This window comes from Hyaena hyaena, unplaced genomic scaffold (genome assembly GCF_003009895.1).
Source record: "Hyaena hyaena isolate Hyena2069 unplaced genomic scaffold, ASM300989v1 scaffold_876, whole genome shotgun sequence".
Classification (NCBI taxonomy): domain Eukaryota; kingdom Metazoa; phylum Chordata; class Mammalia; order Carnivora; family Hyaenidae; genus Hyaena; species Hyaena hyaena.
The window spans coordinates 572513-592542 of record NW_024081512.1 but is presented as its reverse complement, the minus strand read 5'-3'; the positions used below and the strand labels follow the sequence as shown (position 1 = coordinate 592542).

Here is a 20030-nt window from a genome sequence, read left to right as displayed (position 1 = left end):
TTCTAGTAAGGACTGAATGTGGCTCTTACATTGAAGCCAATATTCCTGTGTTTCTGCCCCCCACCCCCCATGGGAAGGGAAGATTTTAGTCATTTTGAGTCATTGCCCTTATAAAGGATTGTAGCTTATCAGCTCACAGAAAGTGATGTGCTTTGGTGTTCTGTTTTGTTTTGGCAAATGTCAGTAAATTGACATGAAGATTTGTGTGTCATCCTCAGTAATCTGGTTCTTCTCAATATGAAAACCTGGGCTTTTTATCTAGCTTATTGAGAGGTGTGATTGAGATTTAATAAACTGCGCACATTTAACGTGTATCATCTGCCAAGCTGTGACACCGGTCCACCTTCCTAAAACCTTCACCACGACCAACATAGCGCACATAGCCGTCATTCCGAGAAGTGTACTCATGTCCTTTGGTGAGCTGTCCCTCCCAGGCCCCCCTCCTGTCCCCAAATAACCACTGAGCTGCTTCCTGTCACTACAGATTTGTTTGCATTTCCTAAACTTTATATAGAAGGAATCATTTCATATATACTTTTTTCTGTCTGACTTCTTTCATTCAGCATAACTATTTCCAGGTTCCTCCATATTACTGTGTGTATTAATAGTTCCTTCCTTTCTATGGCTGATGAGTAGTCTGTGACATGAATCTGCTACAACTTGCTTATCCACTCAACATATTGATGGGCATTGGGGTCATATCTAGGGTTTTTGTTTTGTTTTGTTTTACTGTTACAATTAAAGCTGGTCTGAATATCCGTGTATGAGTCTTTGCATCGATTCAGGTTTTCCTATCTCCTGGTAAAGACGTAGGTGTGAAATGGCTGTGTCGTATGGTAGACACATGTTCAACATTTTAAGAGACTGCCAGACTTTTTAAAAGTGATTTCATTTTTTTTTACCTTCTTGCTGGTCGTAGGGGTTCCGTTTGCTCTCCATCGTCACCAGTACTCGGTGCAGTCAGATTCATTTTAGTCGCCCTAGTGGGGTAGATGGCACCGTCTCACTGAGGTGCGGATTTGCATTTATGTAAGGACCCATGATGTTGAGCCTATTTTCATGTGCTTATTTGCCATCCATATATCTTCATTGGTGAGATGTCCATTCAGATATTTTCCCATCCTTCAATTTCGTTGTTTCTTATTGTCGACTTTTGGAAGTTCTTAGTATATTCGGGGGATAAGGTCTTTATCAGATTTAGGCTTTGCAAGGATTTTCTTCTAGCGGCTCATCTTCTCATTTTTTGAACATTGTCTTTTGAAGAGCAGTCTTAAATCTTGATGAAATCCAGTTTATTGAGGTTGTTTTATAGGTTGAGGCTTCAATGTCATAGCCAGGGAAGTTTTGAGTAACTGAATGTCACAAGTTGTGTTTTATCCCAAAATTTTTATAGTTGTAGAGTTTACATTGGGGTCCATGGTTCATTTGGAGTTATGTTTATATATAGTGTGAGCAGTTCTTGTTGTTGCTGTTAATGAACACAAACTTTTCCAGCAACGTTATTTGAAAACCCATTCTTTTTGGTAAAATATTTTTTAATACAAAAGTAGGACATTTGTAAAATACAGAAGAATATAAAACCTATATCTTGCTAATGTTTAAAAATAAATTACCTAGATACATTTAGGGATATTATGGGGGGAGCAGTTCTAACTGTTTAAGCGTCTACTTTACAAGATTGGAATCATAGTATATTCTCTGTCTTGCTTTTTAAATGCATCATATCAGTGTTTTTCCTGTGTGATTTAATATTCTTTAAGTGCCTGGTTTTTAATGGCTACATAGTTATTCTGTCACATAGACATATACTTTACCCCTTTTATTAGACATTATCAATTTTTATTCTTAAAATATACTTTGAGCATGCTTACACTTAAATCTTTGTCTCTCACCTTTCTTTTTTCTTTTTTTTTTTTTTTTGCTTACATTTTTAGAAACGATTCACAAGGTCAGCATATATGAACATTTAAAAGGCTTTGAGGGGCGCCTGGGTGGCTTAGTCGGTTAAGCGTCCGACTTTCGCTTGGGTCATGATCTCGCCGTTCGTGGGTTCGAGCCCCGCGTCGGGCTCTGTGCTGACTGCCAGCTCAGAGCCTGGAGCCTGTTTCAGTCTGTGACTCCCTCTCTCTCTGACCCTCCCCTGCTCACGCTGTCTCTCTCTCTCTCCTAGAAATAAATAAAACATTAAAAAAAAAAAATTAAAAAAAAAAAAAAAGGCTTTGATTACATATTCCCACAATGTAGTCCAGAAAATGTTAATGGTCTACACTCCCACCAGCAACTACTAAGAAAGTTAATCCTTATGGCAAACTTTGCTTGTTTTCTTTCTTTTTTTTTTTTTTAATATTTTTATTTATTTCTAGGAGAGAGAGAGACAGTGTGAGCAGAGGAGGGTCAGAGAGAGAGGGAGACACAGACTCTGAAATAGGCTCCAGGCCCCGAGCTGGCAGTCAGCACACAGCCCGACGCGGGGCTCGAACCCACGAACCGCGAGATCATGACCTAAGCGGAAGTCGGATGCTTAACCGACTAAGCCACCCAGGCGCCCCCTTTGCTTGTTTTCTAAAAGCATCAGGGATGCTGAGCGCCTGGGTCACTCAGTCAGTTAAGCGTCCGACTTCAGCTCAGGTCATGATCTCGTGGTTCACGTGTTCAAGCCCTGCACTGGGATCTGTGCTGACAGCTCAGAGCCTGGAGCCTGCTTCCGATTCTGTGTCTCTCTCCTTCTCTCGCTCTGCCCCTCCCCAGCTAGTGCTCGCTCTCCCTCTCTCTCTCTCTCTCTCAAAAATAAACATTAAAATAAGTTTTTAAAAAAAGAAGAAGCCCCTCTTCTCATCTGAGACAAACATGTCTCCATTTTCTCGGGCCCCCATTTGTTTTGTTCTTCCTGCGTCTTTATAAGCTCTCTCGGCACAGAAGCTATCCCAGGCCCCTCCCCCCGGACACCCCAGTCCCCCTTCGGTACCAGCCTTTCTCGGTACCAGCCTTTCTCGTCTCTTCCAGTGCACAGCTCTTTGGAAGAGAGCATCCTTTTGCTGGCAGTCATTTCCTTCTTGCTCAATTGGCCATCCACGTGGGGGTGTTTCTCCTTCCCCCTCCTTCCCCACCCTTCCCCTCCCTCCCACTCCACCCCCACAGCCTTTCTTGCTGAGGTATGGTGTCTTCATGCCTATGTGGCGAGCTACATTCTTAGTAGCTTCGTCTTTTGGGGGGGGGTGCCACCTTTTTCTTCCTTCTCTGCCCGTCACCTCTTTAAATTTCCTTGTTTTGTCTTAAAGTGGCAGTCTCTAGGCACCGACTCGAGTTCATCAGTAACGTGGTGTGAGTGTGTCTGTGTAAGAGTGAGCTGCACAGCCCTGCCCCTCCTTACCTCCTTCGTTACTGTGGTCAGGCACTTAAGGGCTTGTCCGCCCTCTTCTAGAAAATGCCTGTTTGTGCTGGTTTTCAGCTCTCTGCTTAGACTTCTCCAGCACCCGCGGCTGTGTCTCCTGTGCACACACTTGCCCTGTACTTTCTCACTTCCCTTCTTTTTCCTCTCTTCTCCCCCCGCCCCCACCTCTCCGAGTACTTGATCTCAGTGTCTCGTAACTGCCCCAGTTGTCGTTGGTAGTACGTGAGTGTACGAAGTCCCAGCCACTCAGGATTTAGTGCACTTCTCTCGTTAGATTCTTTACAGTGTCCATAAACCATACTGCACTCCAGCCGGGGCAGCATCTTAGTATATGTAATAAGCCGTGCTTCTAATCCAGGAATTCTGGCCGACTGGCATGCCCTACCCCTCCCCCCTCCCCCCCTTTCCTTATTGTACATTCTCGAAGGTTAACAATCACCCGAACTCTATTGTATGCTTTTCCTTTTCTGAGCCTCTTTGGTCCTTGTTTATACTATATAAACTATTGATTCATCCCTCTAATACCGCCTTCTGGCAGCTTTTATTTTGATTAGCAGTCACATGGCTTCCCTTGACATAAGGTATCTACCCCGTGGCTGCAGCTACCTTGTACACTTGAACAGGGGCCATGCTGCCTGCAGCCCAGCGATTTCAGATAGATGCCGTATGCCATGGGTTGTTGGTAACATTTACTGCATCAGTGTCGGTTATTTATCTTAACAATTGGTGGCCACGTATGCTTGAGCGGTGACTCTGTAGCCGGGAGAAATGAAGCAGGTGATTTGTGCATAGAGCTCCTGGCGACCCTTCTCTCTCAGCTAACGCCCTTGGCGGTGGGTCTTCGTTACCTATACCGACAGTGCCAAGTCGTGGGTCATCCGATACCTTGAATGCTTTGGAACACTTTTTGGTGTTTCTTTGTGTGTTCTTGAAGATGGACTTGCCACCTGCGAACTCACTTTAAGGCAAATAATGGCCTCCTCGTAAAGACATGCTCAGGACCTGCGCGATTCTCTGTCTCCTTACTCTGTCTCTCCTTTGGGGCATTTCCGGTTCTTACCCTCACCTGTGGACCCATCTCCGGAGGGGAACACTCGTGGGCAACGTTTCTCCATCAGCTGTTGTTTAGGAAAACCTCAAAGGTACTTCTGAAAACCGTATAGAGAAAATGTGGATGTATCTGAAATATAAATGAGGGAAATAAGTGGCAATTTTGAGAAATGGTGGTAAACTGGGAATAATATTTGACTGAATAAAAACATGAACAACCTAGATAACTTGTGATTCGGGGAAAACCTATAAATCCAGGCATAGTGAGTTATTTACTTTTCCCTTTTCAGTGTACTGTAAATTAATTTGTTTCGCATTTGTTTCTAACAGGAATTGAGCTAGATTTTCCGATACAGTGTGAAAGTATGATAATGAACAAAAACCGATTTGGTTCGTATGCCGTTAACCAGATTGGGTCTGACTTTTGGAATTTCAAACTAACTCTTCTTTTCTTTTTAGGTTGCCTCTTGGTGCTGCATTGGCCGTATTTGGCACCCAGAATGCTTCATTCTGTGATGGTCTATTAATAAGGTTACCTTGTACAGTTTGGAGCAGGGCCTCAGGTAGGTGGCTTTTATCATTATATGGCATGGCTTTCAAAGTGACCCATTATTGCGGTTTTTAAATAACTGAAGACGTCGTATTAAAAGCTTTGAAAAGCATGCCACATAATAAGCATGCCACTTACTATTTTAAGGGCTATCAATACGTATTGTATTCAGCAGGACTTTATTAATAGTTATAGTCTAATGGAAGGATTGGAATACTGGCAATGAGCAGTCTTCCTTTGTGCACAAATTGCATAGCTGCTGTAAAAGCTTATTTGCTCATCTTCCCCAAATAGCCTGCAGATGAACTCTTAAGCTCTCCTTTCTCTGAATCTTGCTCGAAGTGATAGACTCGCCCACTGTCACCACTCTGTCTTCTGGCTGTCCACTGGGAGGGATCTGATTCACGACGGGCCGGTGGGGAGGGCTGCTGCCTCTGCTTGTGGGGAGGGGGCAGGTGCTAGGCTGAGGGACCCAGTGGGACAAAAGCAATTCGCTAGCCTGGTTGGGAAGGGGACACACCCAGGCATCTAGATTTCCCGGCCTGCAGGTGCAGCTCGGTGGCACAGCATCAAGGTGTAGCGGTACTTGGACATCCAGGCACCCGTGGGTGTGGTACCAGGTAAGTCTGTCAGCAGCACCCCCTATGCAGGGTTGGGGGCTAGAGGCCAGGCCCCTCAGCCCTAGGAGAGGTAGATGATAAAAACAAAGATGGCTGCGCCAGGTGCCAGAGGATGGGCCCAAGGTCCTGAACTCCGCTGAGGGCAGGCAGTGGCCTGGTTCTGGGAAGGATGACGCAGGCCAAGAGCCAGGCAGGGTCCCACGGTGTATGTGAACAGAGCTTTCGCATCCAGTAAAAGGTGCATAGATTAATCTGGCTGAGATCCCTAATCACAATATTCTGTGAAGAATTAAAAATCCAGCTAGCTACCATATTGTTTTGAGTCATTTGTATGTGTGTATAGTCCATTTTTTAGATATATGAGAAGATGTTCATAGTTTTGAGTGTTACGGGTTGTGGATTTTTCTTTCCCTTTTCTCCTTCATTGTCGTTTTTATTTATTTTTTATTTTTTTAATGTTTTATTGATTTTTGAGACATAGAGCATGAGCGGGGTAGGGGCAGAGAGAGAGGGAGACACAGAATCCTAAGCAGGCTCCAGGCTCTGAGCTGTCAGCACAGAGCCCCACGCCAGGCTTGAACTCACGAACTATGAGATCATGACCTGAGCAGAAGTCAGAGACACCTAACCAACTGAGCCACCCAGGTGCCCCTCGTTGTCATTTTTTTTTTTTTTTATTTCTGAGAGAGAGAGAGAGAGACAGCATGAGCAGGGGAGAATCAGAGAGGGAGGGAGACACAGAATCTAAAACATGCTCCAGTCTCTGAGCTGTCAGCACAGAGCCTGACGCGGGGCTTGAACCCACGAACCATGAGATCATGACCTGAGTCGAAGTTGGACACTTAACCAACTGAGCCACCCAGGCGCCCCATCTCGTTGTCATTTTTAACCTAGTTTTTGTTGAAACTGTTTTAGCAGCCAGAAAAAAAGTAAAAATGTTTTTTGTTACTTTTCCTTAGCCAACGACATTTATGTAGATCTTCCCCGTTTTGATTTCTCTTGTATCCATAATCCCTCAGACATTTTCTCTGATATTTTCAAAGTCCTCCTCACATTTCAATTTCACATGAAGAACATCCTCTTTAAAGACTCTGAATTTCACTTTGTTCCCTTTTCTCTCCTACAAAACATCATTGGCTGTTTCCAAACAATAAATCGTAATCAACACGGGTTGCATGTGCTTATGAAGCTATGGGATAGAATGTTTGAAAGCAGAGATATTCTGAGAATGCAGGCTGACTGAGCACCACCCAGGCGTGTCTCTGCAGTGCCTTAATGGTCACCTGCCCGTCCCCGACTCCAGCGCCCCCTGACAGAAACAGGAGGGATCCCCAGGCGGTTGTGGTCCCCTGAGTCCCCTTCCACCCCTCTGCCAAAACAAACTAACCGCTTCATTCTACAAGCTGTCTTCCGAGCTTGCTTTACGCAGATCCAAAATTTCAGAAACATCAAAACATGTTGACCTGCTTGTTTTGATTCCTGAAATTCCTCATCAGAAGTATGGTTACATTCAACAAATATTTATCAAGCATGTACTATAAGCCAGAACACTGACCAGGTGCTGGGGGTATAAGGATGAATAATAGTCCCCCTGCAGATGAATTTAGGGTCCCTGGGGGAGAGGCAAGCAATTTCAAGAAGAGCTTTACAGTGTATAGGTGTAAAAGGCTCCAAGAGGTAAAGTTGGGAAGTTCATTCTCGCTCACATAAAATCAGTCAAGGAATGTAATTATCAAGTCTCTTCTGATTGTGATGGCCAGGGTGGCGCACGTGTCCTCTGGAGGTGGAGGACAGAGCAGCCGTCCCCAACTTGACCATTTTGCCTAGACCTGATGCTATTTACTCAATTATATAGGAATCTATACATGTGGCTGTTTCCAGAAGTGGTCGTGTCCAGGACAGCCACACGGGCATAACTAAGGAAGTAAAAACACACTCAGAGCCTCACCTGGATGTGGGCTCTGTTTCCGTGACACAGTTTAGGGCTGCTCAAGACTTTGCACGCACACTTAACAACCTTCGTACCTCTTCATAGCCCGTAGCATGAGCCTGTATTGAAAGTGCACTTGACTTTGAGATGGCTTCAAATGAATTCTCTGCATGAGCTCTTGTAACTACAAAAAGCTCTCTTTCCATCACACCTGCTCCTACGTGTACTGTGTCTGCCTTCCCACTGGCATTTGTGGAAGGATTCAGTACCAGTGCCTGGACACTTCAGACCTGAAACCTGTCGGACACTGTTTGTAACTTCGTAGCATCAGACAGTTAGCCATAAATGAATGGAGGCCTGGTCTCCGAATGTCGGCGGCCCATCAGTGTCAACGTTTTTAGAGTTGATATCAAGCCTTTTTTGTTGTAGCCCCGGGAATGTAAGAATAAGAACAAAAACCCCCTCACAGTTTATGAGATAGACAGTTTTTGGATGGAGCTGACCTGATAGTTACCTACTTTATACCTAGCCAGAGGACCGATATTCTGGAAATGTTTGATACCCCCCCCCCAAAAAAAAGCCAGGAAAACCTCTATAAACAGTTAGTTTTGATGAAGCAATCTTCCTTTGTAGGCAGATGTCATTGTGATTCTTTGCTTTCTCAGGCACCAGTGATTCCCTTGTGCACAGTTGCCCTCTCATTTCCTGTTTGCAAATAAGGACTAAAACTGCCCTTTGTGAAAAAGATGGAAATACCTCATATACCATCCATGTGTATTTTTTTTTTGACGTTTATTTATATTTGCGAGAGAGACCGAGCATGAGCAGGGGAGGGACAGAGAGAGAGGGAGACACAGAATCCGAAGCAGGCTCCAGGCTCTGAGCTGTCAGCACAGAGCCGATGCGGGGCTCGAACGCACGAGATCATGACCTGAGCCGAAGTCAGATGCCCAACCGACTAAGCTGCCCCGTTTTATTTGGATGAGAATATACAATCTCAGGGAAGACTCCTCCACATACTAGGAAAATGAAATGCTGACTTCTACGTTATAGATCATTAAAAGAGAGCTTTTAAAAGAAAAAAAAAATTTTAACATGACATTTATGTTCTATAAAATCAATAACCAGTGAAAATCTTTCAGAATTGGAAGATAAAATTTACTTGAATATTCCATCTTAATCAGATTGTCTGTTCCTTCTCTCTGGATACTCTAGAAAATGTAATAAACAGCCGTTCTCGGGTTCAAGGTGGCCCAAAAAGGAGCATCCTGATTATACCGAGAGAGAACCGATGTTGGAATTGTTTGGTTCCACTTTGGAATTGGTTGGACTTTTTTCCATTGCTCCTTATAAACAAATAGGTCTGCTTTTTCCCTTCATTTCTCTGTTAGCTTTTACTGTTTGTTTTTTAAATATAAGGCTTTCTACATACCAGTGAGGCTAAATTTTCTGGTAAGTTTCAAAAGGGTTGTGTTAGAACTACATTTTAATGGATTGCTCCAAGTATGAAGTTTGTTATTTGAGTACTCATAGCTCAGGTGGGTCAGGCTCTATCCCGGCTCTTTGCAGTGTCTCCTGCCTCCCAGTGGGGACACCTCTGCTCCTTTCTGTCCTCTGGGCCATCAATAGCCTCCTCTGACCATCTAACCACCCGCTCCTCCCCCCCTTACCCCGCCCCCCATCCTTCCTGCTGCAGGTACAGGTATGCATACTGGGCATGTTTTCACTCCAGAAACTCTTACTGGGAATGGGGACTGGATTGATACTATATCTACTTGTACCGCTTCCTTAGCAATGGATCAATCAGAGAAGGCTTTTTAAAGAAACAAAACATTTTAGGTAGTTCTTATTACAGTTGCTGTTGTTTTAATCCAAGACTTTACAAATAGCTGCTAAGTTTCAAAAATACCTTTCTAGTGGCTTTTTTTGTTTACTGGTCCAAATCGTAACTGTACTGTATTATTTTTTACTTGAACAGTGATACGTATATTCTGTCCTATGTCTGTTATGGTGATCGAGCAAGCCTGTAGTTCATTTTGATGTCGGAAAGCATATGCCCTGCTTTAATTATTTTCATTCATTCAAAAAAATGTTTACTTTTATGGGAAACAGCAGTCAATAACACTGACACAGTTCCTGCCCCAATGTTGCGTACAGTCTATTCTTAATAGTCTTAGATTTTTATAGTTGCAAGATACATTTTTCCTTTTCTTATTCATTAATAGATTTTACAGACTTACAGAAATTGAACGCTGTAAAAATTTCCACATTACATTCACAGTCAAAAAAATGTTCTAAGTATGCCATCGCCCTTAGTTCAAGATGGGTCCTCAGTTATGTTGTCTTGTTAATTTCTGTCACATTATCCAAAGTTCTGTTCTGTACACGTAAGTTGAAGTGTTAGCTATTGGTAAGTTTCCTTTTGCAAGCTTCCTATCTATATGAAAAACATGTTTTAAGCAAATGTCATTGTTTACTAATGGTGATTAATGATTGACATATGAGAGAATAAATAAAGCTGATTATCGATGGCATTTACCCTTAATTACCAAAGTATATGTTTGACTTTTAACTTAAATATGAAAGAAACTATTGATGCAGGTAAGTGTTGTAAAAATTCACAGCTGTTAGACAAATGACAATCAGAACTGCGGAATTTAAAAGCACAGACACAGTTTCAACACAGAGCTGTTCCGCCAGCGTCCTCAAAGGAATCTGTTTCAGTGGACCCTCTCCTGTATGATTCATTTTTGCTTCTTATGTTTCCGCATGAGTCACTGTTTTAGAATGTAAAACATAGGAAGATGAACATGTGTGTGTGCACGCACACACAGGGTTCCCGTTAATTACTATTTTTATGTATGCAAGTTGCCCTAGAAAAAAATGTGTTCCTTGTATGAGCAAACACTGGAAAGGCGTTCTCAAGTGCTATTTTCTCAGGACGATTGGAAACGGGTAGATGTCCGTTTTCTACCTTGCTTCCCAATTCTTAGATCCAGGCAAAGAAGAATTGTGATCCGTTGAAGAGCATGATGGCCGCTCTTTGACACATAAAAATGAAAGAAAGGAGTATAAATCTTGTTGCAGACTTTTCAGAACAGTAGTTAACAAAGTCTTTCTTATTCCTGTAAAAAAAGAGCCCAGAAGTCATTTTAGTTGTTGTTTTAGTTAGGATTACATAACTGTGGACTGTATATTTTTTAATGCTTATTTTATCACGCTCAGTAATAATGAACTCTAACCAGCTCCTGGTTTCCTTTGTTTGAGGAAATAATTAGCAGCCCTTTGAAATTACTGGGTCATTCCTACGAGCCCAAAATAGACTGAATTTAAGGAAATTAACTATGACTTTGGAATTATGTTTTGTTATAAAATGAATGAAAATGATGGCTTTATTATTTATTTCAGACTGTAAAATATGTAATATTTTGAAATACCAATATTTCAAATCGAGATTCAGATTTTAAACTGTATTGAACTATTTCACCTCTAAAGGGTTTTCATTATAAATACCATTGAAGAATAAGCATCCATGAAATTTTTATGAATGTATTTGAAATGCAGTGAAATTTCTACTGGACAGGAAAAATACCTAGATGTCTTGTTTACTGGTCGGCTTTGGTTTTACATTTTTCGCTACCCAGATCACCGTCCACCCTGATAGGTATGCTGTTGTTATTTCAACCGTTCTTTAAATGGCTTAAAATTTACTTGGAAAACCGCCTTTATTAAAAGGAATGAAGTCTTATATTTGTGTCCTTTGGGGTATCATTCTGGCAGCTCCGACAGGGAGAATGGGCACTGTCCGATGGTCTTATCTTTTAAATGTAACGACAGGATTTATCCACCTGCAAATTCGTTGGCCAACCCAACCTCCTCCTGGAATGCGGTCCTGTAAGAGTGAAAAAGGAATTTTAGGGCTTATGCCCCTTCAGAATATTCAGCCTCTAGGAGCCTCTCCCCTTAAAATGGCAGTGATGCTAAATCCACCTCTCAGGTCCACTGAAACCCAGGGAGGTCACAGAGATGAAAACACTCTACACTTGTCAGGTATTTCTATTATGAAAATAACATAATACACAAACCAGGCTTTCCTGTGCTTAACGACCCTCCCAAAACCTCAGTATGTGCCCCGGGCAAGTAAGTATTTACAAAGTCAATTTTATTATTTTGCAATTTCGATGTGCAGCATTCGGTGCTTCCATTTATGCATGTTCTGTGCTTTACAAAAGAATGGAACGTCTGCTTTCACTTTTTAAAGATCTTTTATTAGTCAGAATTTTTATTTTTCTTACTTTTTTAAAACTGTAAGAATCATGCTGCTTTCAAAAATGCCCTTAGTATTTTTGTAATGATGCTTGAATGTCCTCTAGCAAATATTTTATTCACACATCAAATTTTTAAAGGTATAAAAATTTGATTTCAGGGGAAATTCATTAGATTCGTGTTTGGAACGTTAGGTAAAATTATCTTCACTTAACTTGTCATTAGTGAATCCTTTCATTACTGTATTTTAACTGTTTGATTTCTCTTACCCCTCTCGTGTTCTTACAATCACGATTTCTGAGCATTCGCCTTTAAAACATTCAGAGCTTATTAATCTCTCTGTGCCCTGTAGTCTCTACAATGGATAATCCTTGTTTTTTCTCTGCCTTTTGACCATTCTTTTCACATTTACTTGTACAATCAAGAATTGTTAACAGATTTGTTTTCTACGCATGTCCTTGGTTTACTGAAGATCATGCTGATAGGCATTTTGTAAAGAGACTTTGAAGATCTTTCAACAGTGATCTTTGAAAACCCAGTGATGCTTCGTTCCTGATACCCCTCCCCCCGCCGGCACACCTGTATATAACTCCCCCTGCATGCTTTTGAAATCCAAAGAGCACAGAGTTATTGCTACATTCAGCCATCCTTTGCAGCATTCCGAGAAATGGGCAGGTGTTGCAGGTGACGGAAGTGTAGCTCAGAGAAGCCCACAGGTGTGTGCAGTGGGGGCACACGAGGCACTGGCTTTCTGTGGTGACGTTCCGGATGCATGGACTTCGTCTCTGCCGTGCTATTATTAAGCTTCATGAAATGTTGACCGGTTTGGTTTGCAAAGAGTAACTCTACTATCCATTTCTCTCAGTAGGCAAGTTAGATTAAAAAAAAAATTAAATTGAATTTGGGAAGGAAGTGGGGAGTCATTCAGCATCACAAAATGCCATTTATATAGGTAACGCTACTTTACTTTTCGTTTCTGCATTTATTTGGTCATGTAAACGTGCTTAGAACTAATACAAATTTGCAACTGGTGAAACGTAATGCATGACTTGTCAGCAGAGTCTGGAATGTGAGCATGTGCCACGAAATTGCAATTCTTTTGCTCTTTGTGTTCTGTCATTTACATCCCAGTCCCATTGAGAGTGTAGTCCATTCTTATTTTTTATTCCATAGATTGGCCAAAATGGGAAGGACTGGATTCCGCTCTCTTCCACGAAGAGTCAATGGGACTGGCTAAGATCAAGGTCTGAGGCATTTTCCACCTGTCATCAGGTAGGCACTGAACAAGAATCCCTCTAGTTCTCTGCATGTCTCTTGAAAGTATTGGATTGATATGCATATTATGAATGTGGACTTGTATTCGATGTTGAGCTCACAACCTTATAGTATCTATAGTTTTAACTGCACCTGTAAGTAATCTGAGTTTTGTAATATATTGAGATGAAAAGATATTATTAGCCGTGAAAAAATTTCAGCTGGTCTTAGAAAAGTGTAATATTTGAAATCCGCAGTTCTTCATTGCTCAGTATGTATAGTTCTGCGACCGTAAAAGTCATGATTAGGAATAGTTGTAGAAGGGTAAGTACATCCAAACATAAAATCCATTTGTTACTCCCTATTGAGTATCACCAACTTGAATATAATCAGTGTTCGTGTATTGTTTCATGGTCTACTTCTAATACTTTTTTTTTTTATTAACTTAGAAGCTGTCATTTTTTTCTCTACTGAACTTCTCTGCCCCTTATGTTTGGACCTCTTGACACATCGGTGACAAATATGACCAGACTTTGAAATATTTTCCAATGCTAGTTATATACCGGGACTCCGATACTTAGCATTCTGTGCCAACGTTACAGTTGAAAACCTTAGCAGCTCGTTTCCCACAATGCTCTAAATAGGTGCATGACAGCATGATGTTAGGAAATGGGATGGTCAGAATTACTCTTTTTTCCTGCCTTGGCATAGTGCTTTCTACCGATTGACAGTGTCGTTGCTGGTCGCGGCAGGACAGCTGTCTAGATATTTCTCAGAGACAGAGAGAGGGAGAGAGAAGCTATCTCTTGAATGAGAATATAACAGGAAAAGAACGACTCCCGGAGACAGAAACTCTAAAACGGGGGAGGAGTGTATCGTGTTAGCATTAGTGACGTCACATGAGCTAACTGTGTTAATGTCACTTTCAAACAGCAGAGAGATATAGACAGTTTGCCCAGCTTGAAGGAAGGCCTCGGTTGTATCTTCCTGCTGATGAAGAAAGTATAAACGAAGCAAACACTGTGTAACTTACCCACAGGCTTTACATTTTAATCAAATGAGCCCTGTTTTGCCTATTGAGGGGCAGCCTCTCCATTACAATACAATGGGATCTAGCGTAATATACACTTAGTATTATGGAAATGAGATTAAAGTTAGAGCCCCTGCAGAAATATAACTGGAATCTACAGGAGTCGGTATTAGACATCTAACCCATGAAGGCAAATGAGTCTGAAGGCAAAACCCAAGGGGTGTAAAGAAACTGGCTTTCATTTCTTTTGAAATACATTATAGCATGAAAACTCCAGTTGATCAGTAGTTGATGACAGTCATTTGGCCACGTTCAGTTTTCACTTTACAAAGCAGATATTTTTTTAAAAGAGGTTGTAGCTGTCATCATTTCTGTGTCTCTTAAAAGTGAGTTGTCAGCCTGGCACTAGGAACCTGAGGAATCCTTTAACTCTTCTGTATCAGGTGGCTCTTTGGGGAGTTGGTTTCTTACTCTGAGAAACACAGTTGATAATATTTACTGCCTCTTGTCCATGAATTTTCAAAGGCTTCAACCAATTTAAAATTGTTTAAGTAGACATGCTCTTTGCCGTACGATGTGTACATTTCCTCCTTCCTCACAGCACCCATAATGAATTGAAACTCTGACACACCTTTTACCCGAAACACCTCCATAACGATGGGTCCTTATGTGGCTATTGCGCTCCCAGCCAGAGGTCTCACTGGTGTGCCGCCCACAGGTTATAGGTGTGCCAGAGACTGATCCCCTCAGCGCTTGGGGGGGGCCTGGTGACTCTTGGCTCCTCTGCTAACCTCGGTGTGCCCAATGAACAGAACCCTTTCCTGTGGTATGCAGAGAGGTGAGGAAGAGTACCTCAACCAAACCTTTCTTCCCCCTAGTGATAAGGAGCCGCGGACCTCACTCGCCTCAGAATAACTTCATCAGATGTTCTCATTTCAAGACGAGAAGTCATTTCTCCTCTTCCCTCTGTGTGGGGTATAAGGAGCAAACATGCACCCTGGGTGGTGCCTTCGGCTCTCTCAGGTCTCCTGCGTCTGTATGAGACACTTCCTCTGTGGACTGAATGTCTCACAGGATGCCTAAAAGAGCTTCCCGTTGCTTATCTGTATTTCTCTGTAACACGGACTCTGACTAGACTTGGCTTTCACAGGCTAAAATGATTTTATTAATGTCAAAATACTTGCGGAAACATTTTTATGTTCCTAGTCAGATTTCTGTGGTCTAATCCCTTGTCGGAATGAGGCTTAATGATGCCACCTTTAGTGTCATGCTCTGACGCTTCCTGGGAGTTCCCGGAATCACTACTGCTTTCCCCGCGTATGATGTTGGTCAGGTAGGATTTCAGGATGTGTGTGAACTGTTCATTCTGAGCAATGCGTTAATCCGTGTTTTGCAAATGTAAAGAAACCTACAGATATTACATTAGACCAGCTGAATCCATGTTATGGTTTCTTCTTGAATTCAAAAGCATCACGTAGCAAGTAAAAGCTTTTAAAAATTAAAATTTAGTTACAAACTAGTTGTTTCTTATTTTTTTTTCCAGTCCCTTTTTGCTTTCTTTTACGACCACATGAAACTTGAGAAGCCACCTAAAGCTAAATCATTTAGTGGAGTTGGGCAGTTCCCAAGTGTCCAACAAGAAGGCCTGCTTTAGGCTGCGATGGCCACTGTCATTCCTGGTGATTTGTCAGAAGTAAGAGATACCCAGAAAGTCCCTTCAGGGAAACGTAAGCGTGGTGAAACCAAACCAAGAAAAAACTTCCCTTGCCAACTGTGTGACAAGGCCTTTAACAGTGTTGAGAAATTAAAGGTTCACTCCTACTCTCACACAGGAGAGAGGCCCTACAAGTGCATACAACAAGACTGCACCAAGGCCTTTGTTTCTAAGTACAAATTACAAAGGTACTAAACTCTATTTGTCTTTCAGATTATATTTTCTATTGTGTTGGCCGCTTGAAGCCATTGTAAACGTATATATCTGTATACACATTCTTTAGCCGCTTTGCAGAGAGGAAATGTGACGTAGATTAGACGTTGGCTAGTTGTAGTTCTGAAGCCACATACTTTTACGTGTTAGTGTCTTTGGATTTTTTTTTTTAATGCAATGCTTAATGAGAGTAGAATTTCCATATGTGCAAAGAAGTTAGCAGAAAAGGGTATGGACGTTGACGTGAGTATATTCAGTCTCGCTCATTTGCTTTTGTAGTAGTAGCTAAAAAGCAGCAAAGACTAACGTGGCGACTTGAAAGACTCGAGTCCTGCAGAGTTGAGGGGCAGTGACTGTCCTTGTAGCGCATGTTAAGTTAAAACGTGTCCGTTATCAGGGAATTTCTGTTGTAGCTTCTGTTGTAGGAAGTAGTTTAGCTTCCGTGTGAAAAGTGAACACCTAGCACTTGTGTCGTGGTACTCACACAATATGTCTGTGTTTCAAGGCACATGGCTACTCATTCTCCTGAGAAAACCCACAAGTGTAATTATTGTGAGAAAATGTTTCACCGGAAAGATCACCTGAAGAACCACCTGCACACGCATGACCCTAACAAAGAGACGTTTAAGTGTGAAGAGTGTGGCAAGAACTACAACACCAAGCTTGGCTTCAAACGTCACCTGGCCTTGCACGCCGCCACCAGTGGTGACCTCACCTGCAAGGTCTGTCTGCAGACGTTCGAAAGCACCGGCGTGCTCCTGGAGCACCTGAAGTCCCACGCGGGCAAGTCGTCCGGCGGCGTGAAAGAGAAGAAGCACCAGTGTGAGCACTGCGACCGCCGCTTCTACACCCGGAAGGATGTCCGCAGACACATGGTGGTGCACACTGGAAGAAAGGACTTCCTCTGTCAGTACTGTGCACAGAGATTCGGGCGGAAGGATCACCTGACTCGTCACATGAAGAAGAGTCACAACCAGGAACTCCTGAAGGTCAAAACAGAACCGGTGGACTTTCTGGATCCATTTACCTGCAATGTTTCTGTGCCTATTAAAGATGAGCTCCTCCCGGTGATGTCCTTACCTTCTAGTGAACTGTTGTCAAAGCCATTCACAAACACTTTGCAGTTAAACCTCTATAACACTCCGTTTCAGTCCATGCAGAGCTCGGGCCCCGGCCACCAGATGATCACGACTTTACCTTTGGGAATGACGTGCCCGATAGACATGGACGCTGTCCATCCTTCTCACCACCTTTCTTTCAAGTACCCGTTCAGTTCTACCTCATACGCGATTTCGATTCCTGAAAAAGAACAGCCACTAAAGGGGGAAATCGAGAGTTATCTGATGGAGCTACAAGGTGGCGTGCCCTCTTCATCCCAGGATTCCCAGGCATCATCATCTAAACTAGGGCTGGATCCTCAGATCGGCTCCCTAGATGATGGTGCAGGGGACCTCTCCCTGTCCAAAAGCTCAATTTCCATCAGTGACCCCCTAAACACACCAGCCTTGGATTTTTCCCAGCTGTTTAATTTCATACCCTTAAATGGCCCTCCCTATAATCCTATATCAGTGGGGAGCCTCGGAATGAGCTATTCCCAAGAGGAAGCGCATTCTTCTGTGTCTCAGCTGCCCCCCCAGACCCAGGATCTTCAGGATCCTGCAAACACTATAGGTCTCAGCTCCCTGCACTCGCTGTCCGCAGCCTTCACGAGTAGCTTCAGCACAAGTACCACACTACCACGTTTCCATCAGGCTTTCCAGTAGGAGTCCAGGACGTGGACGGAATACAGAAATCTGTGTGTAGCCCGCCTTAGGTGACCGTTTGTATTTTAGTGCCTACTTTAAAACAGCATAAAAATGTCCGCTTTTGTACAGTACCAATTTTCATTAAGCCAGTATGAAGTAGAAACGAGCTTTTATAAATGAGCTTTGGAACCGTTGGCGTTCAGTTCTGTTTACCTGGGTATTTTGTCCACACTCACTGCCAATTGTCCTGTTTGAAGACGATTTTTCCTCTAGGGAAGCCGTTCTTATTAGCGGTAAAGTCTTACGAGTCCCATGTCCAAATTACTTTTAGACCTTAAACTTTTCAGTTTTGTCAGATAACAATGGCTCTACGTTTCGACATTTGGCTCGTTAAAGAGTTTTGCAATAGGATGTAAATTTTCTAAAAAGTATACGAATAACCTGAGAGTTTTTAAATTTTTACTAGTCTCTAAATGGATTCATAAGCAAATGTTTCAAATGAGTTAAGAATCCAGTTTGGGGAGATAATAGATGTTTCTTTAGATATACCATAATTTCAGGTCAGTATATTTTGAAGACTTTGCTATTGTCTGGCTCAGATATTTGCTGTCTTTATTATGCACACGTAAGGAAAACAGAACCTAAACAGAAAGCACCAGTATTTATAGCAAAGAAAAAAAAAATAAAAACCACAACTCCTGGAAAGGTGGCACAGCATTCCGCATTACTCAAGAGTTGGCCTTAAGTCAGTGCACGGGATAGATTTTGCCACATTTCAAAGTTGCTCTCTTTCCGATGGACTAGTGCTAGTCACATTATGGCACTGGGGGTCTTCAGAGTCAGTGTGTGGATAGATCCCCTTAATCCTTTCCACCTCTCGTGGCCAAAGGGTAGGTCAAGTGCAGCCAGCGGTTCTGTTTTCAGTGTCAGTCCACAGTTAGTCCAGAATCGAGAGCCATCGTGGAGCACGGGTGTTAGGTGCGTTGTATCCCAGAGTGGACTGTCTCTTCTTGGATGGTGGGATAGGCTGCTCAGAAGGAGGATATGTGATGGGAAACCCTCGGTTCCACTTGGGAACTTGTCCCAAGTCTAGGGATCGTGTCCCTTGTTGCCAGGGTTGGAAAATAGCCTGTTGAGTAACATCAAAGCGTATCGCTTCCGTCACTTCTTGCTGAATTCAGTGCAGTTGTCTTTCCCATAAGAGCCCAGAGCAGAAAACAAAACGATAGCCCAACCCCCATAGTATCGTTCGCACTCATTGTTGCTTTATTTTTCCTTGCTATTTTCAGATGGAGACTTTCAAGTTCAGTGCATTAGAAAACTATTTGAGGGATGACCACAAAGTTTTAAGCGCCTAAAAATATATACAGTAAAACCCCACTTTTACACGGCTCTGAGAAATTGGGGGGTTGTCGCAAATCCGTTGAATCCATCTAGGGGGTGACACCAATGCGAAATAAGCGCTCTTAATGTGAAAGCAATGATCAAGAATAGTGTGTTCACTGAATGAAATAGTTACTGTGGGCTTTCCTTACAGTAGACAAAGCAGAATCGTTTTGAAGGTCACATTGTATTCTTCTAAGTATTGGTCAGGACATCCGCCTAAGAAACATATCTATTAAGCACTTGTTAACACCTTATTTGGGGACCCTGTCTGTTGGGGTGGGTAGGAGGGGGAAGGTTTATAGAAGAGTGTATATCTCTTTAAAAAAGAAAAAAAAGAAAGAAAAATATTTCTGAGCACTCATTAGCCCTATACGGAAGCTTCTTATTTTCATTTATAGGGCCGATTATCACTGCAGATTGCGATGTTTACCAAGAAGTTCTAAAAATGAGTGCAGATTACTGAATATAATACATTATTTAAAATATTTGGGAATAGTATAATTTGTGGAAAATGTAAATTGTAATAATGTAAATGGGGGTTTCACTATATATATTATACACACACACATATATCGCACTTCATAGAATCAGAGTTGCTCTCTTAAGGGAGCTTTGGCTCCTGATATTTTATCATGCTCCTATTTTTTTTTTTTTTAATTCTAGGAGCAGTAGTTTTTATACTTATGTATTTAAATTTTATTATTAAAAATTACATTTTATAAAAAGTGTGTTCCAAAGGCATTAAAATTATATATGTTAATAAGGAAATACATTTTAAATTTTTTCAAACTGCTCCTAAGCTTTTGATTAGGAGAATATTTGCTCTGAAAGTAGGCTTTTAGCTCTGCTTTATTACTGCTTCCTTTAGTTTCTATGAAACA

General features: G+C 42.2%; 1 protein-coding gene across 5 annotated transcripts in view; it reads left to right on the top strand.

The window, feature by feature from the left end:
• Positions 1–17965, top strand: part of PLAG1 (PLAG1 zinc finger) — a 46646-nt gene extending 28681 nt beyond the window's left edge. The window contains exons 1-5 of one of the 5 annotated variants that reach the window (XM_039220280.1): positions 4930–5004; positions 5540–5611; positions 12981–13079; positions 15635–15993; positions 16524–17965. In XM_039220280.1, coding sequence (XP_039076211.1) covers positions 15752–15993; positions 16524–17781 — 1500 coding nt within the window. In that variant the 5' untranslated portion in view covers positions 4930–5004; positions 5540–5611; positions 12981–13079; positions 15635–15751 and the 3' untranslated portion in view covers positions 17782–17965. Of the gene's footprint in view, positions 1–4929; positions 5005–5539; positions 5612–12980; positions 13080–15634; positions 15994–16523 lie in introns of those variants that run through there. The other 4 variants (XM_039220284.1, XM_039220283.1, XM_039220282.1 and 1 more) reach the window with 4 other exon arrangements.
• The last annotated feature ends 2065 nt before the right edge of the window (positions 17966–20030 follow it).